At 38.2% G+C, this 27,428-nt stretch overlaps 1 protein-coding gene across 5 annotated transcripts in view; it reads right to left on the reverse strand.

The window, feature by feature from the left end:
- Window positions 1-27,428, reverse strand: part of LOC132393496 (bromodomain and WD repeat-containing protein 1-like) — a 158,105-nt gene that overhangs the window by 79,261 nt on the left and 51,416 nt on the right. For all 5 annotated transcript variants that reach the window (XM_059968828.1, XM_059968825.1, XM_059968826.1 and 2 more), the window contains 4 exons: window positions 23,317-23,451; window positions 21,210-21,338; window positions 12,872-13,097; window positions 6,101-6,283 (listed from right to left, as the gene is read on the reverse strand). In XM_059968828.1, the coding sequence (XP_059824811.1) occupies window positions 6,101-6,283; window positions 12,872-13,097; window positions 21,210-21,338; window positions 23,317-23,451 (673 nt within the window). The remainder of the gene's footprint in view (window positions 1-6,100; window positions 6,284-12,871; window positions 13,098-21,209; window positions 21,339-23,316; window positions 23,452-27,428) is intronic.

Consider the following 27,428-nt stretch of genomic DNA (forward strand, 5'->3'; position numbering starts at 1 on the left):
CTACCATGTGTCATTTCTTTAGATGCTGAAAACGCATTTGATAGAGTTGAATGGCCATATTTATTTAATACGTTGCAGCCTTTTAATTTTAGTTCAAAATTTATATCATGGATTAAATTAATATACTATAAACTCTTGGCTTCGGTTTTTACCAATAATCAAAGATCTCCCTTTTTTCAATTATTCCGTGGTACAAGGCAAGGTTGTCCCTTAAGTCCTTTACTATTTGACATTGCTTTGGAATCTTTGGCTATAGCCATTCATGAATCACCTAATATTTTGGGTATTACTCGTAGGGAGGGGACGTATAAGTTATCATTATATGCTGATGATTTGTTACTATACATATCCAACCCTGAGAGATCTATTCCCGCTATTTCATCCTTGCTTGCTCAGTTTAGTAACTTTTCTGGTTATAAATTGAATTTTAATAAGAGCAAATTATTTCCATTAAATATGTAAGTTCCAATTTATAAACATATACCATTTAAAGTTGTTACAGATTATTTTACTTATTTAGGTATTAAAATTACTAAAAAACAAAGATCTATTTAAAACTTATTTTTTACCCTTAATTGACCAAATTAAGCAACTTGCTACCAGGTGGTCTCCACTATCTTTGTCATTGGTTAGTTGAATTAATGCTATTAAGATGATGGTATTACCCAAATTCTTATATTTATTTCAAGCATTACCAATTTTTATTCCTAAATCTTTTTTTGATATTATTGACTCCAAAATATCTTCTTATCTGTGGCAGAATAAAAATCCTAGACTAGGTAAAAAAAAATATATACAGAAGCCTAAGGAGGAGGGTGGTTTGGCTTTGCCAAACTTGAGATTTTACAACTGGGCAGTTAATATACGGTATTTCATATTTTGGACACAAGAATCGACTACAGCTGCTTGCCCACAATGGGTAAATTTGGAATGTAAATCTGTACAAGACTTTTCATTGTTTTCAATTTTAGGATTTTCACTTCCTTTTTCTTTATCTAAATTGAATAAGCAAATAACTAATCCTATAGTCAAATATACATTGCAAATTTGGTTTCAATTTCGTAAAATTTTTGGTTTGAATAAGTTTATTTTATCATGCCCTATAATATCTAACTTTTTTTCGGCCCTCTTTTATGGATCAAGCTTTTCTTTTATGGAAAACAAAAGGTATAACATGTTTTTGTGATTTGTTTTTGGATGATAACGTTATGTCCTTTCAACAGTTAGCTAATAAATATAATTTACCTAAAACCCATTTTTTTTTTAGATATTTGCAAGTTAGGAATTTTTTGTATAATGCGATACAGTCTTTTCCGAAACTATGTCCATTGGACATTACGGAAAGAATTTTAGCTCTGAGTCCTTGTCAAAAGGGTTTAGTAGCTGTCATTTATAATATGATCATGAAAATGCAGCCAGAAGTATCAGAAAAAGTTAAGGAATGGGAAGAATAACTTCATTGTCTTATATCCACTGAGCAGCGGGAGAAAATGTTACTATTAGTCAATTCGTTCTCTATTTGTGCTAAACATGCCCCAATACAATTTAAGGTTGTACATAGAGCTCATATATCTAAGGATAAACTTGCTCGATTTTATTCTCATGTTAATCCAACCTGTGACTGATGTCTTTCTGATGTTGCTTCATTGACCCATATGTTTTGGTCTTGCCCTTGTTTACAAAATTACTAGAAAGATATCTTCAGTATTATTTCAAGAGTTCTGAATATCAATTTCCAACCGTATCCTATTACTGCAATTTTTGGATAATAGTCGTTTATCCTCTTCATCTCGACGAATGATTGCATTTGTTACATTAATGGCTAGAAGATCTATTTTACTGAATTGGAAAGCAATTAATCCTCCAACTATATTTCAGTGGTTTTCTCAAACTATCTCTTGTTTGAGCTTAGAAAAAATTAGAAGTGCTGTTTTTGATCCTTCAGTTAAATTTGAAGAAACTTGGAGACCATTTATTCAACATTTTCATACGAGTTAAATTGTCTTTTCCTAAACCTCACTTTTATTATCCTTAATTATTTGGATGGAGGTTCGGAGTTATTGGCACTACTGTATATATCTAACATTATGCAATGGCCCATGTTAGTTAGTGTTTTTTTTCTTTTTGTTGCTTTTGTTCATAAATACTATGTTTGGGAGGCTACATATATTGATTATTATATATTTGAATGTCTGCTTAAACTATCAACTATGTACTCTCAAACACTTTGTAATCAGGTTTCATTTATGTTTGCTTAAAAATTAATAAAAAGATTTAAAAAGAAAGAAAGAACACTATTGAACCCCTTCATAATTTGAGACTTACATCCAATTTCCATTTTACCCAAAGAAAATATTCCCTGCTAAATCTTTCTTGATAGGAACATCTTCAATTCTAAGACAATCCTTATAAATCAGAATAGTATTGCTGACCTAAATTATTAAATGATAAAAAAAACCTCCCTGATTTTGTACTCTATTCCTATACAATTCTCTTCATTTTCTTTCTACTCTAAAGTTATCAATGAGCAAAGCTATTAATAATAATTTATTCCTCAATAATATTCAACACTTGCTCTCGCACATCTGCCACCTTCCCCAGCATCAAGAAAGGCAATTAATGAGGGTAAAGGACTTTAAAGAGCATGCAAGTTTAACCAATACATGACTTTTATTTTTCATCTTCATGCTTACAAAAGAATTTTTCTACAAATATAGAAAATAAATTATGTTTAATGGCAAACTTGAGGTAATATGCCTTAACTTTGGTTGCTTAAAAATCTGGAAAACAATAACCAATTACTTTGCAATTAATTAAAATGACACGATCAATGCACAGCCAAGTATCTCTGTCCTTTGGCTTGGATCTCAATTCCCCTTTTTTAGAAAGCCATGAACAAAGATAAAATGTCAAAGGCTTGATATCATCTCCAACACAACAGTTAGAAAATCAATTTTCTTCCCAAGTGGGAAGAAACTGCCTTCTCTTGTATATAATAATGATCTAATAGTGTTTTAATTACAGTCCGCCCTCCTTATCCACAGGTTCCGCATTCAACCAACCGCGGATCGGGAAAACCCTAAGTTCTCTCTCCAGCACTTGTTGTTTCAGTATGTAGTTTTTTTTCCCTTGTCATTATTCCCTAAACAATACAGTATAACAACTATTTACATATCATTTACATTGTATTAGGTATCATAGGTAATCTAGAGATGATTTAAAGTATATGAGAGGATGTGCGTGTAGGTTACTGCAGATCGGGAATCAAAAGAAAGATCTGGAAGTTCTCTAAATCGGAACAGGTACGTCCAGTATTAGTTAGCATCAGTTAGTCAAGCGTTTGTCTTAGTATACAGTATATATTTCATCTTTCTATGCATATAAAACACTTAAGAAACATATGTATTTCAATAATTAAACCACTGCATTGCTTTGTAATAATTGTAGCTTTCATCAGGGCAGGGCCTTTCACATGCTCCATTCATCTCACTTTATCCTTTAAAATTGTTCCGATCATTGACCGACTATAGCCCAAATGCTTTTCCAATGACTGATGGCATTTCACCTCTTTCCAATGGCTTTATTATTTCCACTTTATTTTCAAATGTGATCGTTTTCCATCAAAGGAACAGAAACACTGCAGGTTCAGAGCTCCACTGGGTCCTAAAGTCCACCGCACCGAGACAGGTTAAATAAGGTCTGCAGCTCCACCGGGTCCTAAAGTCCACTGCACTAAAACAGACCAAATAAGGTCCAGAGCTCCCCAGGGTCTTTAAGTCCACCGCACTGAGACAGGTTAAATAAGGGACTTGAGCACCTGCGTTTTTTGGTATCCATGGGGGGGGGGGTCCCGGAACCAATCCCCCGCGGATAAGGAGGGCCGACTGTACATTTTAAAATACCAACTGATATTGGTTCATTCTTTTGAAGCAAAGACAAATTATGACCTTTAACATATATGAACTGATATTCAGAGAGTTCAATCACAGTGAAATAAAATAGCGTACCTATCCTATTTATACAGACTTTCTTCAAAACAACTGAATCACCTATGTGAAAACAATTTAAAAAGCAAACACTAACATCATACCCATTTTAAGACAGCACCGGTGATGCACAAAGACCACTTGCTGGCAGCAAACAAAACTATTAACTTTTTTTTTTGAAAAGCATGCAACTTCCCTTTAAAAGCTGAGCTTCTGAACAACCAGTAGAAACTGGCATTTTTGCAGTGTGAACTGAAGTCTCAGAGGTGCAGAATGGTTGTGGCTTGGCATGTTCAGGTCGAATCAAGCGACGGGTCTGGACCTGAGAGCAGGAGATGAGCCAATACACGACCATTGTTGGAGGGGATCTGGAGCCAATTCAAAGTGGCAGAACTGAGGCAAGGAAACATCAATGCCCATGAACGGAAAACTCTACAAAAAAGTGGATACAGCCCAGTCCACCGCGGGCAAATCCCTCCCATCCATTGAACACATTCACGAAACGCTGTTGCAGGAAAGCAGCATCCATCATCAGTAGCTACCATCATCCAGGACACGTTCTCTTCTTGCTGTTGCCATCAGGAAGTTGGTTCAAGAGCTTTAGGACTTGCACCACCCAGTTCAGGAACAGTTACTATCCCTTAACCATCAGGCTCTTGAACAAACAGGGTAACTTCATGCAACTTCATTTGTCCTATTATTGAAATGTTATTCCCACAACCAATGGACTCACTTGCAAGGACTCATATTCAAAATTTATTGCTTATTTATTTATCTTATTTTTGTTTGTTCTTTTTGCATTTGTACAGCTTGTTGTTTTTTGCACTTTGGCTGAACTCTCTTTTCAGACGGTCACTCACTGTTTCTTTTATTGTTACAATTCTATAAGATTGTTAAGTATGCCTAAAAGAAAATGAAATTCAGGGCTGTATATAGTGACATACGCATACATGCTATGATAATAAAATGTACTTTGAACATTGAGGCAGGGTAGAGACAGTTGTGCCCAGGCCAAGAACAATGAACAAGCTAACACTTGATGATTTAACTTGGGCCAGATTTTAAAGGTCAGGTGTGGGCTGAATTAAGGCAGCAGGCCTCAGGCGAAAGAGCACATTGAAGCATCAGGCCCCAGCTCTGAGAGCAAGGAACGATCCACTGTTTAGCCAATTTAAATGCTGGACTGGATTAAAAAGGTCAGTGTGTCAGGGCCAGGACAGTATTCAGCTTGCTGCTCAGCAAGGTTTACTTGACTCTACACCGAACTGAAACCATGACCTGCAATTAACAAGCTCCTGTATTAGCTATGACTGGCTCTTCCAGGTTTCTTTGTTTTGAGGCTGCCTGTAAGGTGACAAATCTCAAGGTTGCATACAGCATACATACTTTGATAATAAATGTACTTTGAACTTGAATTTTGAACACCTCAACATTAATTCACTTACAAGTGGTACATTTATTAGTGCATACTGGCAGATTGCACAGTAATGTTGTACTTAAGATAATATCTAATGCAATACTTTGAACATGATAACATCAGGATGATGTAAACTTGATAGAGTTGTGAATAGTGACTTCTATCTAAAAGTAAAATAAATTCTAAATTCACATTTATAACACTGTAAGTATCACATCTTAAAAAAATAATGTATTTGAAATGACTAAACTTGAAAACTACCGATGTTAGTTAAAATCATTATTAATGTTAAAAATCATTAAAACACTGAAATATTTCCTATATTTATTATTGTTTTCAATTTTAGTCACTTGTAAGATTCCTTTCAAACATGATTTCATACCTTTTTATTGTGCTGTATGGAAACATTCCAAAATTTTAGTGTTTCAACTTGTATCTGATAGGCCATGATTAGCTGGCAATCTATTCAATTTCTCGTATTTTTTTAAGCAGTTTGAATGTGTATCCTTGATTAAAGAAAAGCTCACATGATTGGTTTAAATTAGGATGCAACATGTTCAGAATGATTAGAGAATTACATTAAGTTACTCCTCATTGGAGAGAACTTTATTGAAAAAATTGCATATCAAGTTTCAAAATTCCTGTGACCATACAACAGACACTTTAGGGAATATTCAAATTACAGTAAGAAATGTACCTCTTGCATGTGTGCTGACTCTGTTATGAGGACTATTTAATCCATTTTGTTCAGTTCCCATCCGTTGGTCTTGCTCCTGTTGCAAATTTTGAATTAGGCCATCCAGAATACTAAGTTCTGCATTCTGTTCATCTTGTTCATTTGTTTGTTGCCCAATTACTTGCTCCACAACGCCACCATCACCTATCAATGCATCAAACATTTGACAAATATTTAAAAGAACAATATTGTTACATAAAGCTGAAGCAGTTTTTTGCGAAAGGTCTGGCCAGGGAAGGGTGAGTCAAAATGTTGCTAAACGGAATAAGGGAAAGATTAGCACAGGGATGGTGAAAAGTTTCATTTAAGTCTGTATTTTACGCAACTTTGAGAAGAAAATGAAAACTTTTTCGTTCAAAACTAGACAACTAAAAACTTACCCCCCAAATCATAATATTCCTTCCTATCTCATCTATGCTTTAATCCTCTGAAATGCAACTGTTCAATACACTGCTGCATGAAATTCACATTCTCATCACTCCAGAATTCTTATTCCTCTCAAGAAACAAGATCCAGCTTGCTCTAGCTTCCTAAGCATTACGTTCTGTCAAGCACAGCAACATACTTGTAAATCTGTCAGAACATGGAACTTGAAAATAAGATTTAAGGGAACAGATGAAGAGCCAATCATGCATGCTACTTCAGTTGCATCTAACTTAATAGACTATTGTTTCAATAGCTTTCATCCATGCAAGTTGAAACATTCTATTACATTTCTGACACATCTTATCAATGGTGGAAAGGCTTTGAGCCTCAAGGGAAGTCCTTTACCACAATATAGTGGAATTCCAATAATGCACTCGCCAAACATTTGGAAATCACAATGCTTTAGGATCTCACACAGCAGGTGCTGTTTGCCAAGATCCCCATTTGTCACAAGACCCTGGTTCTAATACTCCCTTTAAATTTATCACGTTCACTGGAAAATTTATTTTACTATGTAACATGTAAAAACATAGCAATTAACAATATGTTTGGGTATTAATAGGAATAATATTTGGAAGATTTACCAGTTCAAAGTCCCAAGCATATGAGATTCTTGAGATTTTACTCAATTCAGCTTTTGACTTGTTTTAATGACCACTGAATTTTGCAGTTGGTGCAACAATGTTTCTAATCACTGGTGACTGTTGGGATAATGACAATGGTAGATTCTCAATAAGTAGTCAGTGAATTTCAAGGTGACGGTCAAAAGGTCTTCAAGCTTGCTCTGCCATTCAAGGTTTGACTTTTTGAATCATTAGTGTGCTGTCTTTACGACAGTTATTTAGTTTATAATATTTCCGCTTAGTAATTCATTCGATAGTATTTTCTAGTTAGAATTAGAAGTGTTTAAAGTATATTCATTGCATGTAAAATATATCGGCATGCGATGACGTCACATCCGGTTTCGCCGCGTCTTGTGGGAAAATACCGGTTTGAAATTAGCGCGAGGGTGGGGGCTCACCACGAGGCAGACCCGAGCAGAAGTTGTTTTGCAGGCATGAGAAATCACAGTGAGAGCAACGCTGTAAGTTAATAGATAATCGATATATTGAACTAAGATGTTAATGCCGATCCTGTTAGAAGTAACGACGGTAGATAATGTTTATGCTTTCGTTAGTTAAAGAGTCGCGGATAGTTTGCATGGAAGTGTATTTAAAGTAGTCAATGGAGCAGGTAAACTCTCCCTGTATACTGCACCTTAGTGTAATGTAGTTATAGTCACCTTTGCAAGTATTTACACTTGAAATGTGATATTAAGGAACAAATACTGTATCAATCTTGTATTGTTTTATCAACAGTTTTCATCATATGTTAATGTGAAGAGTGAACAGTAAATGGTTAATCTACTGCGATCTGGTTCTTATTAACTGTGGTTTATCTCGACGTTTAATTCGGCGTTTCATTACACGCGAAGGAGAACGTTACAGTGAAAAAGCGGCATTATCAGGTGTTTCAAGTGCTGCAATGTCAGCTCGATCCAGCATCAAGTTGACGCCGCCCAGCGACAAGGGCGGTAAACCGACATCAAGTAAGCCCACCCAGGCGTCATCAGGTGTACCAAGTGCTGCAATGTCAGCTCGATCCGGGATCAAGTCGATGGCACCCAGCGACAAGGGCAGTAGAACGACATCAAGTAAGTCCACACAGGCAAGAGCCAAGGCAGAAGCCGCCAAGGTGCGACTGCGTTACGCCAGACAAGAAGCAGTTTTGAAAATGAAACAGGCCACCAGAGAAGTCGAAATCCAGAAAGAAAGGGCCGCCAGACAAAGAGAAGAGGCTGCCAGAGAAGCCGAAATCCAGAAAGGAAGGGCCGCCAGACAAAGAAAAGAGGCTGCCAGAGAAGTTGAAATCCAGAAAGAAAGGGCCGCCAGACAAAGAGAAGAGGCTGCCAGAGAAGCCGAAATCCAGAAAGAAAGGGCCGCCAGACAAAGAGAAGAGGCTGCCAGAGAAGCCGAAATCCAGAAAGAAAGGGCCGCCAGACAAGGAGAAGAGGCTGCCAGAGAAGCCGAAATCCAGAGAGAAGGGGCCGCCAGAGAAGCCGAAAAGGCCGCCAGAGAAGCCGAAACCCAGTTGGAAATGGCAAAAATATCGACAGAGTTGCAAGTGCTGCAGCTAGAAAGAGAAGAAGAAGCTGCCATGGCGGAAGCAGAGTACATAGAAGAACCTGAAGGGTCGCGTGATCTGACCGAAGTAAGATCTACTTTAGAAAGGACCAGACTGGAACGCACAAGCGACTATGTACAATATCAAACAGACTGGCAGGCTTGTCTCCCCTCTCCATACGTATTCGATAACTTCCCCAGCTATGAGGAACCTCAGAGAGTCACGATTGCATCACATCCATACGAGGAAGAAAATTTACCCTCACGGCTCCGTGATGAAGTCAAGAATGAAAGAGCTGACAACCGATATTCTTTGACACCAAACTTACAAAGTTCGATGCGAAGAGACGCGGAGGTCGAATCCAGGATGGCAAATTCCATGAGAAACGTGCGCTCTCAGTCATATAGGCGCCAACGTACTTCTCCAGCCTGCATGCCGCTTACAGCCGATCCCACGCTGCAGTATTTAGCACGACGGGATCTCGTCACTTCGGGACTGTACCAGTTTGACGATAAACCCGAAAATTACCGTGCATGGTACTCCACATTCACCAACGTGATCGACGGAGTCCAGCTCAGTGCAACCCAAAGGTTGGACCTTATGGCGAAATGGCTGGGGAAAGAATCCCGCGACCAGGTGAGACGCATACGTTCAGTGTACATCAACAAACCCGAGCTAACCTTAAGCGAAGCGTGGGAGAGACTTTGGGAGAGATATGGGGCCCCCGACATTATTGAAGCGGCGCTATATTGACATCTGGAAAACTTTCCTAAGGTGTCAGCCAAAGATCACTTTAAGTTAAGAGAATTCGGAGATTTACTCATGGAGATCCAAGGCGCCAAAGAAGATGGCTACTCAGCTGGTCTAGTATACCTAGATACTCCATCCGGGATTAGACAAATCGTGGACAAACTTCCATTTGGGCTGCAGGACAGGTGGCTGACTGTTGCCTCAGAGTACAAGGAAGACCACGGTGGTTGATTTCCTCCCTTTAAGCACCTCACTGAGTTTGTGCGCAAGGAGGCGAAGAGGCGAAACGACCCTAGCCTCGTGGGTCCAGGAAGCAGTTCGATTTACACCAAGCCAGGTAGATCCTCTTCGAATGTTTTCAACATTGATAAACCCGTGTCAGTGCTCAAGACTGAAGCCCTTACAACTAACAACGACCCTGGCAAGTATTGTCCATTGCATAACAAACCTCACCCCCTGAAAGCATGCAGAATGTTTAGGGAAAAACCCCTTGAAGAGAGGACGGCTCTTCTCAAGGAGAAAAGAATATGTTTTAGATGCTGTTCCTCAACCTCTCACCTCGCCAGAGAGTGTACGATCGCCGTGAAGTGTCCGGAATGTGATAGCCCAGATCACGTCGGGGCCACGCATCCCGACCTGTCACCGCAAACCGACAACGCTCCTTCACCCCCACAACAGGACGGCGGGGAGGGAGAGGCTCACTCTAGGTCAACAGCTGTCAGCACGAACTGTACAGAAGTTTGCGGTCAAGCTCAGTCAAGTCGTTCTTGTTCCAAGATCTGCCTCACTAAGGTGTACCCTAAAGGAGCCAAAGACAAGGCCATCAAAGCCTATGTGATTCTGGACGATCAGAGCAATCGTTCACTAGTCAGTCCAGAGTTCTTTAAATTGTTCAACATTGAGAGTGAGCGGTTCCCATACTACCTCAAAACTTGCTCAGGCAACATGGAAACCCAAGGAAGGAAGGCAGAAGGCATCCAGATCGAGTCCCTGGATGGTAAAGTCGTCATCTGTCTCCCTCCGCTCTTAGAGTGCAATGAAATCATGAATAACCGCGCTGAGATCCCGACACCAAGTGCGGTGCTACACCAGCCGCATCTCCACCACATCGCCAAACACATCCCAGAACTGGATCCGAAAGCGGAAATACTCCTGCTATTAGGAAGAGATGTTATCCAGGTACACAAGGTTAGGCAGCAGGTCAATGGACCACTCGACGCCCCCTTCGCGCAACGTCTGGATCTGGGCTGGGTGGTGATAGGAGAGGTGTGTCTCGGTGACGTACACAAACCGACGGTCGACACACTCAAGACCAATGTGCTAGAGAGTGGCCGCCATTCGATTTTTCAACCCTGCACAAGTTCCATGTATATCAAGGAAGCACAACAAGGCGTTAACAAGCGCGAGGCAAGCAACGAGTCGCTGGGCCAGTCAGTCTTCGCTCAAGCGAAGTATGACAATAAACTTGCTCCATCAGCTCAAGACGTCTTCTTCTTAAAAATGATGGACACCAAAGTCTTCAGGGATGAAGCAAATAATTGGGTCGCCCCACTACCTATCAGAGAACCACGCCAGTGCTCACCAGATAACAAAGAGCAGGCAGTCAAACGGTTCACGTCCTTACGGAAAACCCGGAAAAGGAAACCTGAGATCCAGCAACGCACCCGATTGACCCACGAGGTACTGTGCACCCTAATGGCAGAGGTCACAGCCATTATAAACGCACAATCATTCCTACCTGTGTCTTCTGACCCAGAAAACCCCTTTATACTTTCGCCATCAACGCTCCTTACGCAGAAGGCAGGAGCACCTCCTCCACCAGGAGACTTCTCAGACAAGGATTTGTACACAAAGCAATGGAGACAAGTCCAGGCTCTGGCAAATCAGTTCTGGCCTCGCTGGAGACAAAAATATCTACCTTTGTTGCAACAGAGACAAAAGTGGACAGAACCCCACAGGAATCTTCAAGTTGGAGACTTAGTCCTGCTCAGGGACAAGCAAATCGCCCGCAACAGCTGGCCAACGGCCAGAATCACTGCTACATTCCCTAGCGGGGATGGACATGTCAGGAAGATCGAATTGAAGACTACCGACCAAGGCGATGTGAAAATTTACCAAGGGCCAGTTACAGAAGTTATTCTACTTCTACCCAATGACTGATTAAGAGACTAAGTTTTGTACTCTGCTCATTGTGACCTTACGAAGGTCAAGCGGGGAGTGTGCTGTCTTTACGACAGTTATTTAGTTTATAATATTTCCGCTTAGTAATTCATTCGATAGTATTTTCTAGTTAGAATTAGAAGTGTTTAAAGTATATTCATTGCATGTAAAATATATCGGCATGCGATGACGTCACATCCGGTTTCGCCGCGTCTTGTGGGAAAATACCGGTTTGAAATTAGCGCGAGGGTGGGGGCTCACCACGAGGCAGACCCGAGCAGAAGTTGTTTTGCAGGCATGAGAAATCACAGTGAGAGCAACGCTGTAAGTTAATAGATAATCGATATATTGAACTAAGATGTTAATGCCGATCCTGTTAGAAGTAACGACGGTAGATAATGTTTATGCTTTCGTTAGTTAAAGAGTCGCGGATAGTTTGCATGGAAGTGTATTTAAAGTAGTCAATGGAGCAGGTAAACTCTCCCTGTATACTGCACCTTAGTGTAATGTAGTTATAGTCACCTTTGCAAGTATTTACACTTGAAATGTGATATTAAGGAACAAATACTGTATCAATCTTGTATTGTTTTATCAACAGTTTTCATCATATGTTAATGTGAAGAGTGAACAGTAAATGGTTAATCTTACTGCGATCTGGTTCTTACTGCGATCTGGTTCTTATTAACTGTGGTTTATCTCGACGTTTAATTCGGCGTTTCATTACACGCGAAGGAGAATGTTACAATTAGCATTAATTCTATTCATCTTCCTAATCTCCTGGTCTTCAGCTCTGCTGCAGTCTCAAAATGTATCTCAACTTTAAACATATTCTGCATCCACAACTCTGTGGTTGACAACTGCATTTGGACTTTTAGTTTATTTGCTCTCCAAAAAATCCTGTTCAAATTGGTTCTGAAATCTCTACATTACGACCAATCTTTAGAACTTCTTCCCTAGTTATAAAGCAACTTTAGACATCTTTGAAGTGAACTAAATACTTTACTCTTCCCAATCAAATAAATCACTGCACGATCACTCTACAGAGAAAATACAAAAATCTTAAATTAAATGATGTGCAGAACACATTCTGCCGATTTTTTTTTTAAATGAGAAATTCCAGAAGACTCAAATTGAAGGTAAATATAGAAATGCAAACAAAGCAGTACCATGCCTTTAATTGTTTAAGAAAAGGTATTGAATCCATTTGTTTTGATAGCCAACTAACACACTTACCTGTTGCCACATATCCTAACTGTGGTATGAGTTGTTCATCTTGACAGTTCTCACGTCCTGGCACCAATCGCTGATACTCTGTTCGATGAGGATTCCCATCCACATCCACTAGAAATGGTGGTGGCATGAGATGGGGAGCCTGTTGAGTCTGTTCATCCAAGACAAAGTTGTTTCCATCACGAATTAATGGCCGATAGTCAGTATGGAAAAACATTTGTTCTGGAATCTGTAAACAAAGCATTTATTCTATACATAGTGTACACCTAAAGTTTTTGGAATCAATTTTCCTATCACTGACCTGAAATTTGTTGTTTTTCTTCACTTCCAGTCTCAGAAAAACAAACTTACTGTGCCAAGTACTGCAATTTTATCACAAAATAGATTTTAATTTGACTACTCCTTGGTTCAATTTCTTTCAACAACCTTTATACAGGCTCCTAAACTGTCATACCACTAAGATGAATCAAATAAACCAAATATGCAACCTTTAAAAAATGTACCACTTGCACTTTTTTCATCTGAAGACGTTGACAAATAACCAAATGCTCCACTTCAGTTGAAAACGTTGATGTCTCTATTACTAAAAGTATCAAAAGCACCAGAAGCTAAAAAAGCAACATGGTCGAGTTTTTAAGTATAGAAGCCAACTTGGAAAATATTTACTAACACTATCACTGGCAAATTAAACAATTTTTTTCTGAACATACTAAACTGAAAATGGATTAAATACCAATCACCTATTCAACATCACTAAAATTCTCCCGAACTTTGTCCCCTTTTTGAAGGATCATTGTTGTTCCTCTCTGCGATTTGTGGCACATCAGGCAGCAATCTTGCCGTTTCTTTAGCAGTTGTCTGTTTTTGTTTTACGAGTTGCTAGCTTGACACTCAACCCAGCACAGATGGAAAGCATGCAAGGAGCCAGCTGGTACGGGACCCCTCACCTCAAAGTCCAGTGTGGGTGCCATTACACCATTGGCCAGCTTATTGTCAAGAGAGGTAGCAGGGAATCGCCTGGTAATTATAGACCTGTGAGCCTAACATTAGTGATAGGTAAGGTGCTGAATGGGAGAGAAACTGCTCACAAGGGAGATGATTAATGTCACCAGGAAAAGGAGGGACTATGACCAATTTGAATAAATTCTTTGAAGATGTAATGAAGTGTATTAATGAGGGCAGGGCAGTCGGCATGATTTACATGGACTTTAGTCAGGCTTTTGAAAGACCCTACATGGGAAATTTGGTTCAAAGGTTAGGGCCCACGGAGTCCAGGACATGTTGGCAAAATGGATCTAAAATTGGTTTCAAAGGTACAATTTAATGTCAGAGAAAAGTATACAATATACATCCTGAAATGCCTTTTTCACAAAAACAAAAACAGAGGAGTACCCCCAAAGAATGAGCGACAGTCACATGTTAGAACTCTAAAGTCCCCCTGCCCAAGCTCCTCCCTCCCGTGCGTAAGCAGCAACAAGCAACAATCCCTCCTCCCCACCCACTGGCAAAAAAAAGCATCGGCACCTGTCATCGAGCACTCAAATGTGAGCAAAGGAACAGCAAAGACACAGACTTGTAGTTACCCCAAAGACTTCACGTTTCACCTGGTATTCAACATACCACTGGTTTGGCAATAGGGAACAGTGAGCAATGGTATAAGAATATCTTTTGGAACAGAATGCCTGTGACTAGTGGTACCTCACAAGGATGTGTGCTGAGACATGATCATGCTGTTGCAAGATAAGTGAAACACCTGTAGAATGTAGAAGTGTGAGGCATGAACATCAAGTTCACAGATGACATGCGCATTGGAAGAGTTGTTGATAGTGTGTAACGTAGTCTTAAGCTACTGGGTGATATCCTTGTTGGTGAAGTAGGATGAGAAATGGCAGATGAGTTTACTCCAGGAAACTGTGGTGATGCATTTGGGATACTGAGGCCAGTACATAAAACAGGGATGGTAAGATCTCAAAGTATTGAGGAAGACAGGGACTTGGAATACAATACCACAGACCCTTGAAGGTAGCAACACAGGCAGATAATGTGGTAGGAAGGAAAATGGAATACTAATTTTCATTAGTCAGAAAAATGAATGCAGAAATAGGGAGGTTATGCTACAACTTTATAAAACCTTAGTTAGGCTTCAGCTGGAGTAATGCATGCAGTTCTGGTCACCAATGATGTAGAAACATAGAAAATAGGTGCAGGAGTAGACTATTCAGCCCTTCGAGCCTGCCCTGCCATTCAGTATGATCATGGCTGATCATCCAACTCAGAACCCTGCACCTGCTTTCTCTCCATACCCCCTGATCCCTTTAGCTACAAGGGTAATGTCTAACTCCCTCTTAAATATAGCCAATGAACCGGCCTCAACTGTTTCCTGTGGCAGAGAATTCTACAGATTCACCACTCTATGTGAAGAAGTTTTTCCTCATCTCGGTCCGAAAAGGCTTCCTCTTTATCCTTAAACTGTAACCCCTCGTTCTGGACCCCCAACATCAGAAACAATCTTCCTGCATCTAGCCTGTCCAATCCCTTTAGAATTTTATACGTTTCAATAAGATCCCCCCTCAATCTTCTAAATTCCAGTGAGAATAAGCCTAGTCGATCCAGTCTTTCTTCATATGAAAGTCCTGTCATCCCAGGAATCAAACTGGTGAACCTTTTCTGTACTCCCTCTATGGCAAGAATGCCTTTCCTCAGATTAGGGGACCAAAACTGCACACAATACTCCAGGTATGGTCTCACCAAGGCCTTGTACAATTGCAGTAGAACCTCTCTGCTCCTGTACTCAAATCCTCTTGCTATGAATGCCAACATACCATTCATCTTTTTTTACTACCTGCTGTACCTGCATGCCCACTTTCAATGACTGGTGTACAATGACACCCAGGTCTCGTTACACCTCCCCTTTTCCTAATCGGCCACTGTTCAGATAATAATCTGTTTTCCTGTTCTTGCCACCAAAGTGGATAACCTCACATTTATCCACATTAAATCACATCTAACATGAATTTGCCCACTCACCTAACCTATCCTAGTCACCCTGATTCCTTTCAGCATCCTGCTCACAGCTAACACTGCCATCCAACTTCCTGTCATCTGCAAACTTGGAGATGCTGCATTTAATTCCCTCGTTTAAATCATTAATATATATTGTAAACAACTGGGGTCCCAGCACTGAGCCTTGCGGTACCCCACTAGTCACTGCCTGCCATTCTGAAAAGGTCCCGTTTACTCCCACTCTTTGATTCCTGTCTGCCAACCAATTCTCTGTCCACATCAATACCATAACCCCAATACCGTGTGCTTTAAGTTTGCACACTAATCTCCTGTGTGGGACCTTGTCAAAAGCCTTTTGAAAATCTAAATATACCACATCCACTGGCTCTCCCCTATCCACTCTACTAGTTACATCTTCAGAAAATTCTATAAGGGGGGAGGACGTCACGTGATGACATAGGATCGAGACGCTGGAACCCAGCTCTCCCGTAAAAAATCAATAAATGTCTAAATGAAGAAAAGTTAGTCAATACTTTCTAGAAGTTACTTATAAACTACTCTGGATTGTTTCAAGTTATGCCTCACAAACAGAAGATGAAGAAAACTACTACCGTGAAGGCAACGCAAGTTGGAACAGAATCAAGGCCCACTTCTGCCAAAGAACCGCGGGCTCAGGTACGTGATGCCGCCGGCGATACAGAACAGGAAACTGCGGCAACATCGACCATTTCTAAAGGAAAAGATCAACGAGAACTGCGCAAACGTGAAGGAAGGAGCATGCGCAAGCGGGAGCAACCAGAACTACAAATCCCAGTTACGACTGAAACCAAAAGTGAAAGGGAATCTGAAAGAGAGTCAGATTCTCTGGAAAAATCAGACGAAGATGGAGGCAAAAGTCTTTCTGGAAATATGGAAAAGACTTTGATGCAAATAATGCGTAAATTAGAAAAATTAAACACATTAAAAGTAATCAAATGACAAATATGGAGATGATGTTTGATAAAATGACAAAAAGACAGGAAAAAATGGAAAAGAGAATTATAGATTTGGAAACTACAACGGAAGACATAGCTGAAAGAAAGAATAAAATGGAAAATGATACTACTGCCTGGACATCAGAAAAAAATCAATTTATGGAAAAAATTGATAAGCTTGAAAATTTTAGTAGACAAAACAATATTAAAATTGTTGGACTTAAAGAAGATGTAGAAGGAAAAGATCCAATAATTTTTTTTCAAAGTGAATCCCTGAAAAATTGGAAATGGAAGAAGATACTCTAATTGAGATCGAAAGGGCTCATAGAGACTTAAGGCCAAGATCTCAAGCTGATCAAAATCCACGATCAATTTTGATAAGATGCTTAAGATACCAAGATAAAGAAAAGATCCTGAAGGCAGCTGCACAACGTGCCAAAAAGAGAAACGGGCCATTGATGATAGCAGGGAAGGCAGTTCTTTTTTATCCTGATATAAGTTATAACCTTTTGAAGAGAAAGAAGGAATTTAACCTAGCGAAAAATGTCTTATGGGAAAAGGGTTATAAAATTTATAATGCGTCACCCAGCAACGCTGATAATTTTTTTGGAGGAGGGAAAAAGAAGATTTTTTAACAATTATCGAGAAGCGGAGGAGTTCACACAAAAACTTCCATCTATTCGCTAATTATACATAGAGACTTCCAAGCGTGATGGATTAAAGATGAAGATAGAGACAGTGAATGGAAGTGATGGACATTTAAGGATGATACAGGGGAGAAAAGCAAAATTTCAGAAATAATAATTGAGAATAGTATTTTTTTTCTTCTTATATATATACTTTTCTATGTTGCGGGGGGGCTGGGGAGCTTTGGATCTGTTACTGCGGGATTCACGTGTGTAATCATGGCGATTGCCATGACCCGTTTTTTTCACAACATTAGTAGGGGGGTATTTTGTTTTTTTCTTTATACTCTATTTTACTTCTATCTTTCTGCCTGGATGATTGGTGGGGACACACATAGCAACACGGAGAATTTTAAGAAAGATTTCCCAAGATACCACGAAAGTTGAAAGATTAGGTATTATTATAGCTTGGAGTAACATAATTAAAAATAATGACTAATTTACTGAATTTTTTTAAGTGTTAATGTTAATGGGCTTAATGGACCAGTAAAAATAAAAAAAGAATTCTAACATACATTAAAAAAATGAAAACATATAGCTTTTTTTTTACAAGAAACACATTTAACAGACAAAGAACATCAGAAATTAAAAAGAGACTGGGTTGGAAATGTTATTGCCGTTTCATTTAATTCAAAGGCGAGAGGAGTTGCAATTTTGGTTAATAAAAATTTACCAATTAAAATACAAAACGTATTAATTAATTCGGCAGGGAGATATGTAATTATACATTGTCAAATTTTTTTTGGAACTATGGACTCTTATGAATATTTATGCACCAAATGAAAATGATGTAGAATTTATACAAGAGGTCTTTTTGAATTTAGCTAACGCACATGACAAAATATTAATAGGTGGAGATTTTAACTTTTGTCTAAATCCAGTTTTAGATAGATCAACAAAGGTGGTCACAAAATCAAAAGTAGTAAAATTAACTCTATCATTGATGAAAGATTTAAACTTGATTGATATACGGAGAAGAATTAATCCAAAAGAAAGAGATTACTCATTTTATTCAAATAGACATAAAACATATTCAAGGATAGATTTTTTCCTATTATCAACGAATATTCAAGATAGAGTGAAAAATGTGGAATATAAAGCGAGAATATTGTCAGATCATTCTCCTTTGATAATGACAATGATAATGACAGATAAAGAGGAATCAATTTATAGATGGAGATTTAATTCAATGTTACGGAAACGTCAAGATTTTTGTGATTTTATGAAAAAGCAGCATTGGTAGTAGCCAAAAAGGCTATTGCAGTTACTTGGAAATCGGATACATACTTAAGTATAGATCGTTGGAAGGAAATTTATGGCTGTATTCCACTTGAAAAAATTACTTATAATTTAAGAGATAAATATGAAACATTTTTGAAAATTTGGCACCCTTATTTACAAAAGACAGGATTAAATATATAGGTGCTCCGAAGATGAAATAATTGGTTATTTGGGGAAATAAATAAATATATATACTAAAGTTATTACAAACTCCATGGAGCATGTGGGGATCTTCCGATATCCAGGCACTCTTTCTTTCTTCTTTTTCCTTTCTTTCTTTTATAGGGATGTTAGGGGGAGGGGTTAAGGGGAGGGGGTTAGGGTATATATTTTTTTCTCATGTATTTTCTTTTATTTCTGTAATTATTTGAAAATTCAATAAAAAAAGTTTAATAAAAAAAAAAGAAAATTCTATAAGATTCGTCAGACATGATTTTCCTTTCACAAATCCATGCTGACTTTGTCTGATGATTTCACTGCTTTCCAAATGTGCTATTATCACATCTTTGATAACTGACTCTAGCATTTTCCCACCACCGATGTCAGGCTAACCAGTCTATAATTCTCCGGTTTCTCTCTCCCTCCTTTTTTAAAAAGTAGGGTTACATTAGCCACCCTCCAATCCTCAGGAACTAATCCAGAACCTAAGGAGTTTTGAAAAATTATCTCTAATGTATCCACTATTTCTTGGGCTACTTCCTTAAGCACTCTGGGATGCAGACCATCTGGCCCTGGGGACTTATCTGCCTTTAATCCCTTCGATTTACCTAACACCACTTCCCTACTAACATGTATTTCCCTCAGTTCCTCCATCTCACTAAACCCTCGGTCCCTTACTATTTCTGGAAAATTATTTATGTCCTCCTTAGTGAAGACAGAACCAAAGTAGTTATTCAATTGGTCTGCCATGTCCTTGTTCCCCATGATCAAGTCACCTGTTTCTGACTGTAAGGGACCTACATTTGTCTTAACCAATCTTTTTCTTTTCACATATCTATAAAAGCTTTTACAGTCAGTTTTTATTTTCCCTGCCAGCTTTCTCTCAATCTTTTTTCCCTTTGTTCTCCTCTGCTGGTCTCTGAATTTCTCCCAGTCCTCAGGTGTGCCGCTTTTTCTGGCTAATTTGTATGTTTCTTCTTTGGACTTGATACTATCCCTAATTTCCCTTGTCAGCCATGGGTGCACTACCTTCCCTGGTTTATTCTTTTGCCAAACTGGGATGAACAATTGTTGTAGTTCATCCATGCGTTCTTTAAATGCTTGCCATTGCATATCCACCGTCAACCCTTGAAGTATCATTTGCCAATCTATCTTAGCTAATTCTCGTCTCATACCTTCAAAGTTACCCTTCTTTTAAGTTCAGAACCTTTGTTTCTGAATTAACTATGTCACTCTCCATCTTAATGAAGAATTCCACCATATTATGGTCACTCTTACCCAAGGGGCCTCGCACAACAAGATTGCTAACTAACCCTTCCTCATTGCTCAATACCCAATCTAGAATGGCCTGCTCTCTACCTGGTTCCTCCACGTTGGTACAGAAAACCATCCCGCATACATTCCAAGAAATCCCCTTCCTCAACACCCTTACCAATTTGGTTCACCCAACCTATATGTAGATTGAAGTCACCTATTATAACTGCTGTTCCTTTATTGCACACATTTCTAATTTCCTGTTTAATGCCATCTCCAACCTCACTACTACTGTTAGGTGGCCTACACACAACTCCCACTAGCATTTTCTGCCCCTTAGCGTTACGCAGCTCTACCCATATCGATTCCACATCCTCCATGCTAATGTCCTTCCTTTCTATTGCGTTAATCTCCTCTCTAATCAGCAATGTGACAGGATAATGCCAGAGGACCAGTTCAGTTGTGAAGAGAGATTGGAAAAGCTATATGTCTGTCTTTCCTGGACCAAAGAAGGTTAAGATGGGACATGACTGAGGTTTAAAAAATAATGAAGAATGCTGATAGGATAGACCACAGGGAACTTTCCCTCCATATCAGAGGTAGGTAAAACTATAGGACATGCATTCAGGGTAAAGTGGAAGAGATTTATAGTGGATATGAAGGGCTATTTCTTCACCAGATTTTGGCAAGTACCTGGAATGTACTGAGAGTGACTGAAGCTGAGTCACTGAAAGCACTTAAAGCTCTACAATGAACACTTCAATCACTTAAGCGTAAAGGTTAAAGTGCTGAAAGATGGGATTAGTACACAAGGAAGCCCAGTATTTGGCATGGATGAGTTGGGTTAAGTGGCTTGTTTCCACACTGTACAATTCTGTGACCGTTACTTTGTTTTCTTCCTCCCACATGCACAACTGTAGACTTTCTATTACAATTAATGCATTTTTGGAAGATCATAAAAAACAAGACAGCACAAAAACTTACCTTTTCATACAATTTACTGCATCCAAATCCAAATATAAGCAAATGTCCATGTGAGTCAGTGCAAGCAAAATGCTGGCCATCTGGTGAAAACTTGCAGTCAAATACAGCACCATGACCTTGGCCTTCAATCTGTAAGAAAACCATGGATTTTAACTATGCAATTATGCTTAAATATATTTTTTGAACCACATCTAATTGCACCCTATTCGAAGTACACACTTCAGGTTGCATGGAAGATGCATTGATAACAGCTTAGAATGAAAAAGCCAGAATTATAAAACAAAGGTAAGTCAGAAAAACTTATTTAGAAAGCTCATGATCTTGGCTTTATTGTAAGGAGGTAGAAGAGACTTGATGATCTGATTCAACACAAAGTTTCTTTTTCTAGGAACAAGTTATTTAATTCAATCAAAGAAAATTAAACACAAGGATTTCAAACAAAAACAATTTGACTAATGTATTATGTTAAACAAATGAACAAAACTAACTGGAAGCCAAAAACTACAAAAATGTACATCCGTGATTTAGTTTATTATTGTCACATGTACCAAGATACAGTGAAAAGCTTTTCTTACAGATTCATACAGATCAAAGTCATCACATAACGCATTGAAGTAAAACAGGGTAAAACAATAACAATGCAGCACAAAGTGAAAATCAATCAAGTATATTTACTGAATTTTGCTTGCACTTGTAGATCAGAGTTAATTGTGAGAAAGAATGAAAACAAATGCTAAAGTGGAATCTATAAGAACAATAAAGGCACACTTAAAAGTCTGATCTTTAACCCAGATTTTAGCACTAACTGAGTAAGAAGACGAAGTATGCAAATTGGCATCTCAAGCTTACACCCCTTTTGCTAACATTATAATTGATGAGGTATTCTACAAGTCCACTTTCCTGCCCTTCCCCCCCCCCCCATCTGCTCTTTGCTTAATGACTGGAATTCTATTTCAGTATTAAGTATATCAAAGGATTCTAAAGACTTTCAGTTCAACTCTCACAGGCTTCCTCATTCCAGACAAGCCAAATATAGTCTATCAATTCCATCTCCATAAGTAAAGTCCTCCAATTCAGGCAACATCCCAGTGAAACGCCTCTATACACTCCCCAGCACAGCCATACTTTTCATTCATATTGTGCTGACCAGAACTTCACACAATACTCCAAATGCAGTCCAACCAGTTCTGTAAATTTGTAACACTACTTCTCAATTTCCTTATTCTATGCCCCAGCCTATAAAGGAAAACATGCCATATAACTTCTTTACCATCCTTTCTAATACCTGAGTTATCGCATTCAGAGAACCCCAATGTTCTCACTGTTCTTCATCATTTCTTACCATTTACTTTACCCTTGTCCAAGTTCCCAAACTTGGATATGTTACACTCTTCACCCTGCCCTGTATCATTAATACATATATTAATAAAGGAGGAATTTAAGGTGGGGGGTTATATATGGGAGACAGGGTTTGAGGGTCGGCACAACATTGTGGGCCGAAGGGCCTGTTATGTGCTATACTATTCTATGTTCTATATAGTAAATAACAGAAATAAAAATTAATCTTTGAGGATCTCTACTACTCCAGAAAATGCATTTGTGATAAACAGCCTTTAACCCCCCCCATGTTAATCTCCATTTCCCCAATACTGAAGCACTCCCACAGACAAATGGTCCTTCAAAAACATTTTCTGTACCCCTAAATGGAATACACATCAAGTCACAATGGTCCAAACTCCTGACATACTGCAAACATCTACAACCGCCTACAAGACCCAAGATGTTAACTTTTCAAAGAATATGAATCTCCAAAGAACAAAAAAAGTTTAAAAAGAACAAATAAAGGCTTCTTTATTTCTGGACAATACCAAGTAATGTTCTGAAAACAACTAAAGTCCAATGGTTCTTCTCAAAATATGCAATATTGACAAAATGTAAATGTTCAAATGATTGAAACTATCTTTATTTACTAGCTTCTCATGTTTTCAATTCTACTTATCACATCTTGTCATCTGTCTTCACGCTATTTTCCTATTTGGTCCTCCTTTTATCTTATGCATATTACTTTCCTGCTATTTACTACATCTGCTCAAGTTAGTGCACTTACCATGTTAAAGTAATGGTGAGATTTTGTTCCTTTAGTAATATCCCAAATAAAGATATTTCCATCGTGACCAGCAGACAAAATTATTCTTGAGTCAAATGGATGAGGCTCCAAAACAAACACTTCATCTTCATGACCCTAAAATAAAATATTTTTTTAAAATATAGATGCTGAAAATGAAATCATAATTCTGATCAGGCAATAACTGTGAAAGAGAAATAGAGATAAAAGTTTGAGGTCAAAGACCCTTTGTCAAAACTGATAAAGAGAAAAGGAAAAAAAACCTTTAAGTTGAAAATAAGCACAAACACAAATGGAACCAGGGTGTTCGCGTGAGGGCAGGATTGCTGTAAAGATAAGTTGTATAGGTATTCTATTCACATGCATCAGTAATGATTTTTTTAAAATTCATGATGGGTTCAAATAGCAGCCATTCAGACCAAGATGCACTAAAAGAGGAGTGAAGCAGCAATTCACTTGCACTTCTTCCAATCTGGTGTATTCAATTGTGTGTTCACAATACAGTCGCCTCTACTTTAATGAGACTAACTGCAGATTGGGTGAGTATTTTACAGAGCACCTGGATGCAGTCCTTATTTCACACCACTTTAATTCTCAATCATATCCTCATTCTGAACTTTGTCTATTATCTTGTGCCCTATTGTGCGGCACACCAATTCATCTTCTATATTATTCCACTTTATGTTTCTCTGCCTCACTAACCATTTCTCTAAGTATCCCCATTGACCCATTTGATCAGAGGACCTCTATAACTTAACCCCATGTCACACCCAACACACCATCTCTGCACTTGAAAAAAATAACTTGTTCTTGTTTCTCTCCCAGTTTCAATAAAAGATCTTTGGCCTTAAAGGTTAACTGCTTCTTTCTGTAAAATGTTGCCCAAGTATTTCCAGCTTTTTCTGCTGTACAACTGAATGAAATTGACTAGACAGTGCCAGCAGTTATCATGAAATTATTCACATTACTGGCAGTTTTTTGCAATGTTTTGACAGCAGTTGAAATTCAATCATGCATTAAATTTAAGAACAAGTTAGATGCTCTTCTTAAGGTAAGTGAATTAAGGAATGTGGGAAATAAGCTGGACTTGGGTATTTGGATGTCTGTATTTGGATAATCAGCCTTTATAATATTGAATGATGCAATAGCTTATTCATGTTCCAATGTTCCAGCCATCTCTGATTTTCATCCACACATGTGTATATATTTGAAGCTCTGTGATCCATTTTAACAGTTATTCAATTAACTTAGTTGTTCTTTCCCTGTAAACTTTCAAAGTATCCAGTGGTTAAATGGCCCCAAGTTCATTACAGAAAGACAATTAGAAACAAGTTAAAAGACTATTATGCAACTTTCCCCCTTAATGCAAGTGTGTACTTTAGGCTTAACAACACTGATTACTTCAAATTGAATTCTTAACATTAAAAATGGGCCATGGATCACCAGTCATGGTTAAAAGCAACCAAAAGTTCATATTTCATAGAATCAAAGAGTCAGAGTAGAACAGCACAGAAACATGCCTTTGGGACCATCTAGCCTGTGCTGAAAAAAATTCATACCTACTAGGCCAAAGCATGCATGATTCAGTTCACCATGCTCAGTCTAAGTCCTGCTACCACTCCACAGTCTAAACCTCTCTTATCTTTTTGTGAACTAACTCTGCAACCATGCTGGTCTTCACAATCTTAAATGTATTCATGGATGTGTAACAAGGCTTCAGCAGCAACAAGGTTTCAACATTTGTCCACCTGATTTATGCATGTCAAGGACTATCAACATGCAAGATTAAAAGCAGAATCTTGCCAAAGTAAGACATGCACCGTAAACTGATTTTGCATTTTCAGACATGCAAAAATATTCAGAACATTATGCTTGAAATGATGGACTGAACAGCCCGTTTCCATGATCTACCATGTATTTGAAAGAAAGCACATTTCACAAATCTGAAGTGATAGACAATGTTGAAATCAGCATAAAAGTCTGATGTTTCATTACCAAAGAATAATTCATGACATTGTTCTGAAGGTACATATAAGGTAGGAAGAAAGGTAATAATGTAAGGGAATGAAATGAAAGCTGCAGTGGTCATTCAGGGATAATATCCATTCCTTTATCTGACAGGAAGCAAATTAAAGAGAAAGCAGATAGCAACAGTAGAGCAGGAACAATAACAACAGTTTATAAGAAACCACAGAACAAACAAAAGTACCTCTTGTGAATAACTGATTCTATCAATAATGCTGTGAGGAAAGCTAAAGTTCAGTGTCTGTAGTTAAAGGGATCAGTAAGCCATGTGTAAAGTGAAGGGGAAACTAATATTTAAAAAACTGCCCATCTTCCTACAAAAAGGAATCCCCTCAGGCCAACATTAGGAATCCAATCCTTTCAAATCATTTTCCAATCTATTTACAAAACAGAATATACAACAAAAACTTCTCTATATCTTATCACTGAAGACTATGAAAGACACATTCAGTCATATTCCAAACTTAGAAAAAAATTACTCTATACGAGACTCATAAATTAGTTATTTTCATATAGACAAACCAATTATAATTTTTACTTCAATGAAACAAAATAAGCATCAAGAAGTTTATATCTGTTTAAGCAACACAAAAAAATGGAGGAACTCAGTGGACAGTGTCTGAAACATTGACTGTCCATTTCCCTGCTAATTGATGTCTGATCTTCCAGCTTTTTGTTGTTCCAGATTCTAGCATTTGCAGTCTCCTATATCACATACATGACTGCTTCATTTTATCTTCTACTCTCCAGGAACTAATTTGAACACTCATTCTTGGGTATGAAATCAAAATTTCGTACCATATGAATGAAAGTGTTGTTTTTCATATGGTATAGAATCTTATTTACTAAAATTTCATTTGAACACACTGATAAAATTACAACCTCTTCAACAAGGATATGGGTAAAAGGTTTACAAGAATGATAATTTTGGTATCAGAAGTCACCTTATGTACAAATGCATTTTCTCCATAACTAGCTCCTTCAGCCAAATGCTTCAATTCCTGCACAGCTGGGAAAAGGCACAATCTACACAAATAAAACTGATTTCAAAGTGATGCATTATACAAAAGGAGCCAACTTTAAACAAGTTTCTTGAAAACTATGACAAAATTCTTCTCTATTTTCTCAGCTTCACGCCAGCTTAAATAAACCAGGCATAAAGGCAACACAACTGTAAATGTTATGAGAATACAAATTTTAATCTTTAGTATTTAAATTTCTGATACCAAAGTCATCCAACTTACCTTTTCCAGATAAAACTTGTTTGTTTTTTAATTTTTTTTAAATGCACACTGCAACATTTATCTGCGTTTCCCTGGACTTGATTTGTACAACAAATGCAGAACCAAGGAAAGAAAAACTTGCGCTTTCACAACACATCTTGTGGCCAAAACAATCAAAGCTCTTCTGAAGTGTGCTCACTGCTGCATTGCAAGGAACAGCACATAATTCACACACAGTAATGTTCCACAAAGGGGACTGATATAATAATCAGATAATCTATTCTGGTCAGTGACTAAAACACTCCAGCCTCATTTGAATTTGCAGGCAGAACATCCATTTAATATCTCAACTGATAGACAAAAGGTCAAAATTAAATATACATGCATGAATTTTGTAAAAGATACCTGGCTACAATATTCCATCATGAGGCCCAAGGCATGCAAGCATTGGGATAGCCCTTAAATAACTTAATTGCCACAGCCTTTTCTACACCATCATTCTGATAGTGAATACCACAAGCATCAAGTTTGGAGGAGCACGGAGGGATCATGTGTTTGTAAAGTGCAAGATAGGCAACATCAGAAAGAATGGGTGAACTCAAAAAGACCAGCAGTGAGGAAGGCAGTGGCGAATGATCAACAAAAGACATGAACAAAATAGATATATCTAACTTCTCAGCAGCTGTTGAGATTGGCCATTTACTACTAAATGACCCACAAATAGGAGACGGGAGCCATATCACTCACAGTTTTCACATTCACAGCACAATTTTGCACAACTGAGATCCATGAGTGTTGCACATTGCTTGACATGCTTGCACATATTTTAAAACCCCAGTTTATTAA

Source organism: Hypanus sabinus, chromosome 4 (genome assembly GCF_030144855.1).
Source record: "Hypanus sabinus isolate sHypSab1 chromosome 4, sHypSab1.hap1, whole genome shotgun sequence".
NCBI classification, from domain to species: Eukaryota; Metazoa; Chordata; class Chondrichthyes; order Myliobatiformes; family Dasyatidae; genus Hypanus; species Hypanus sabinus.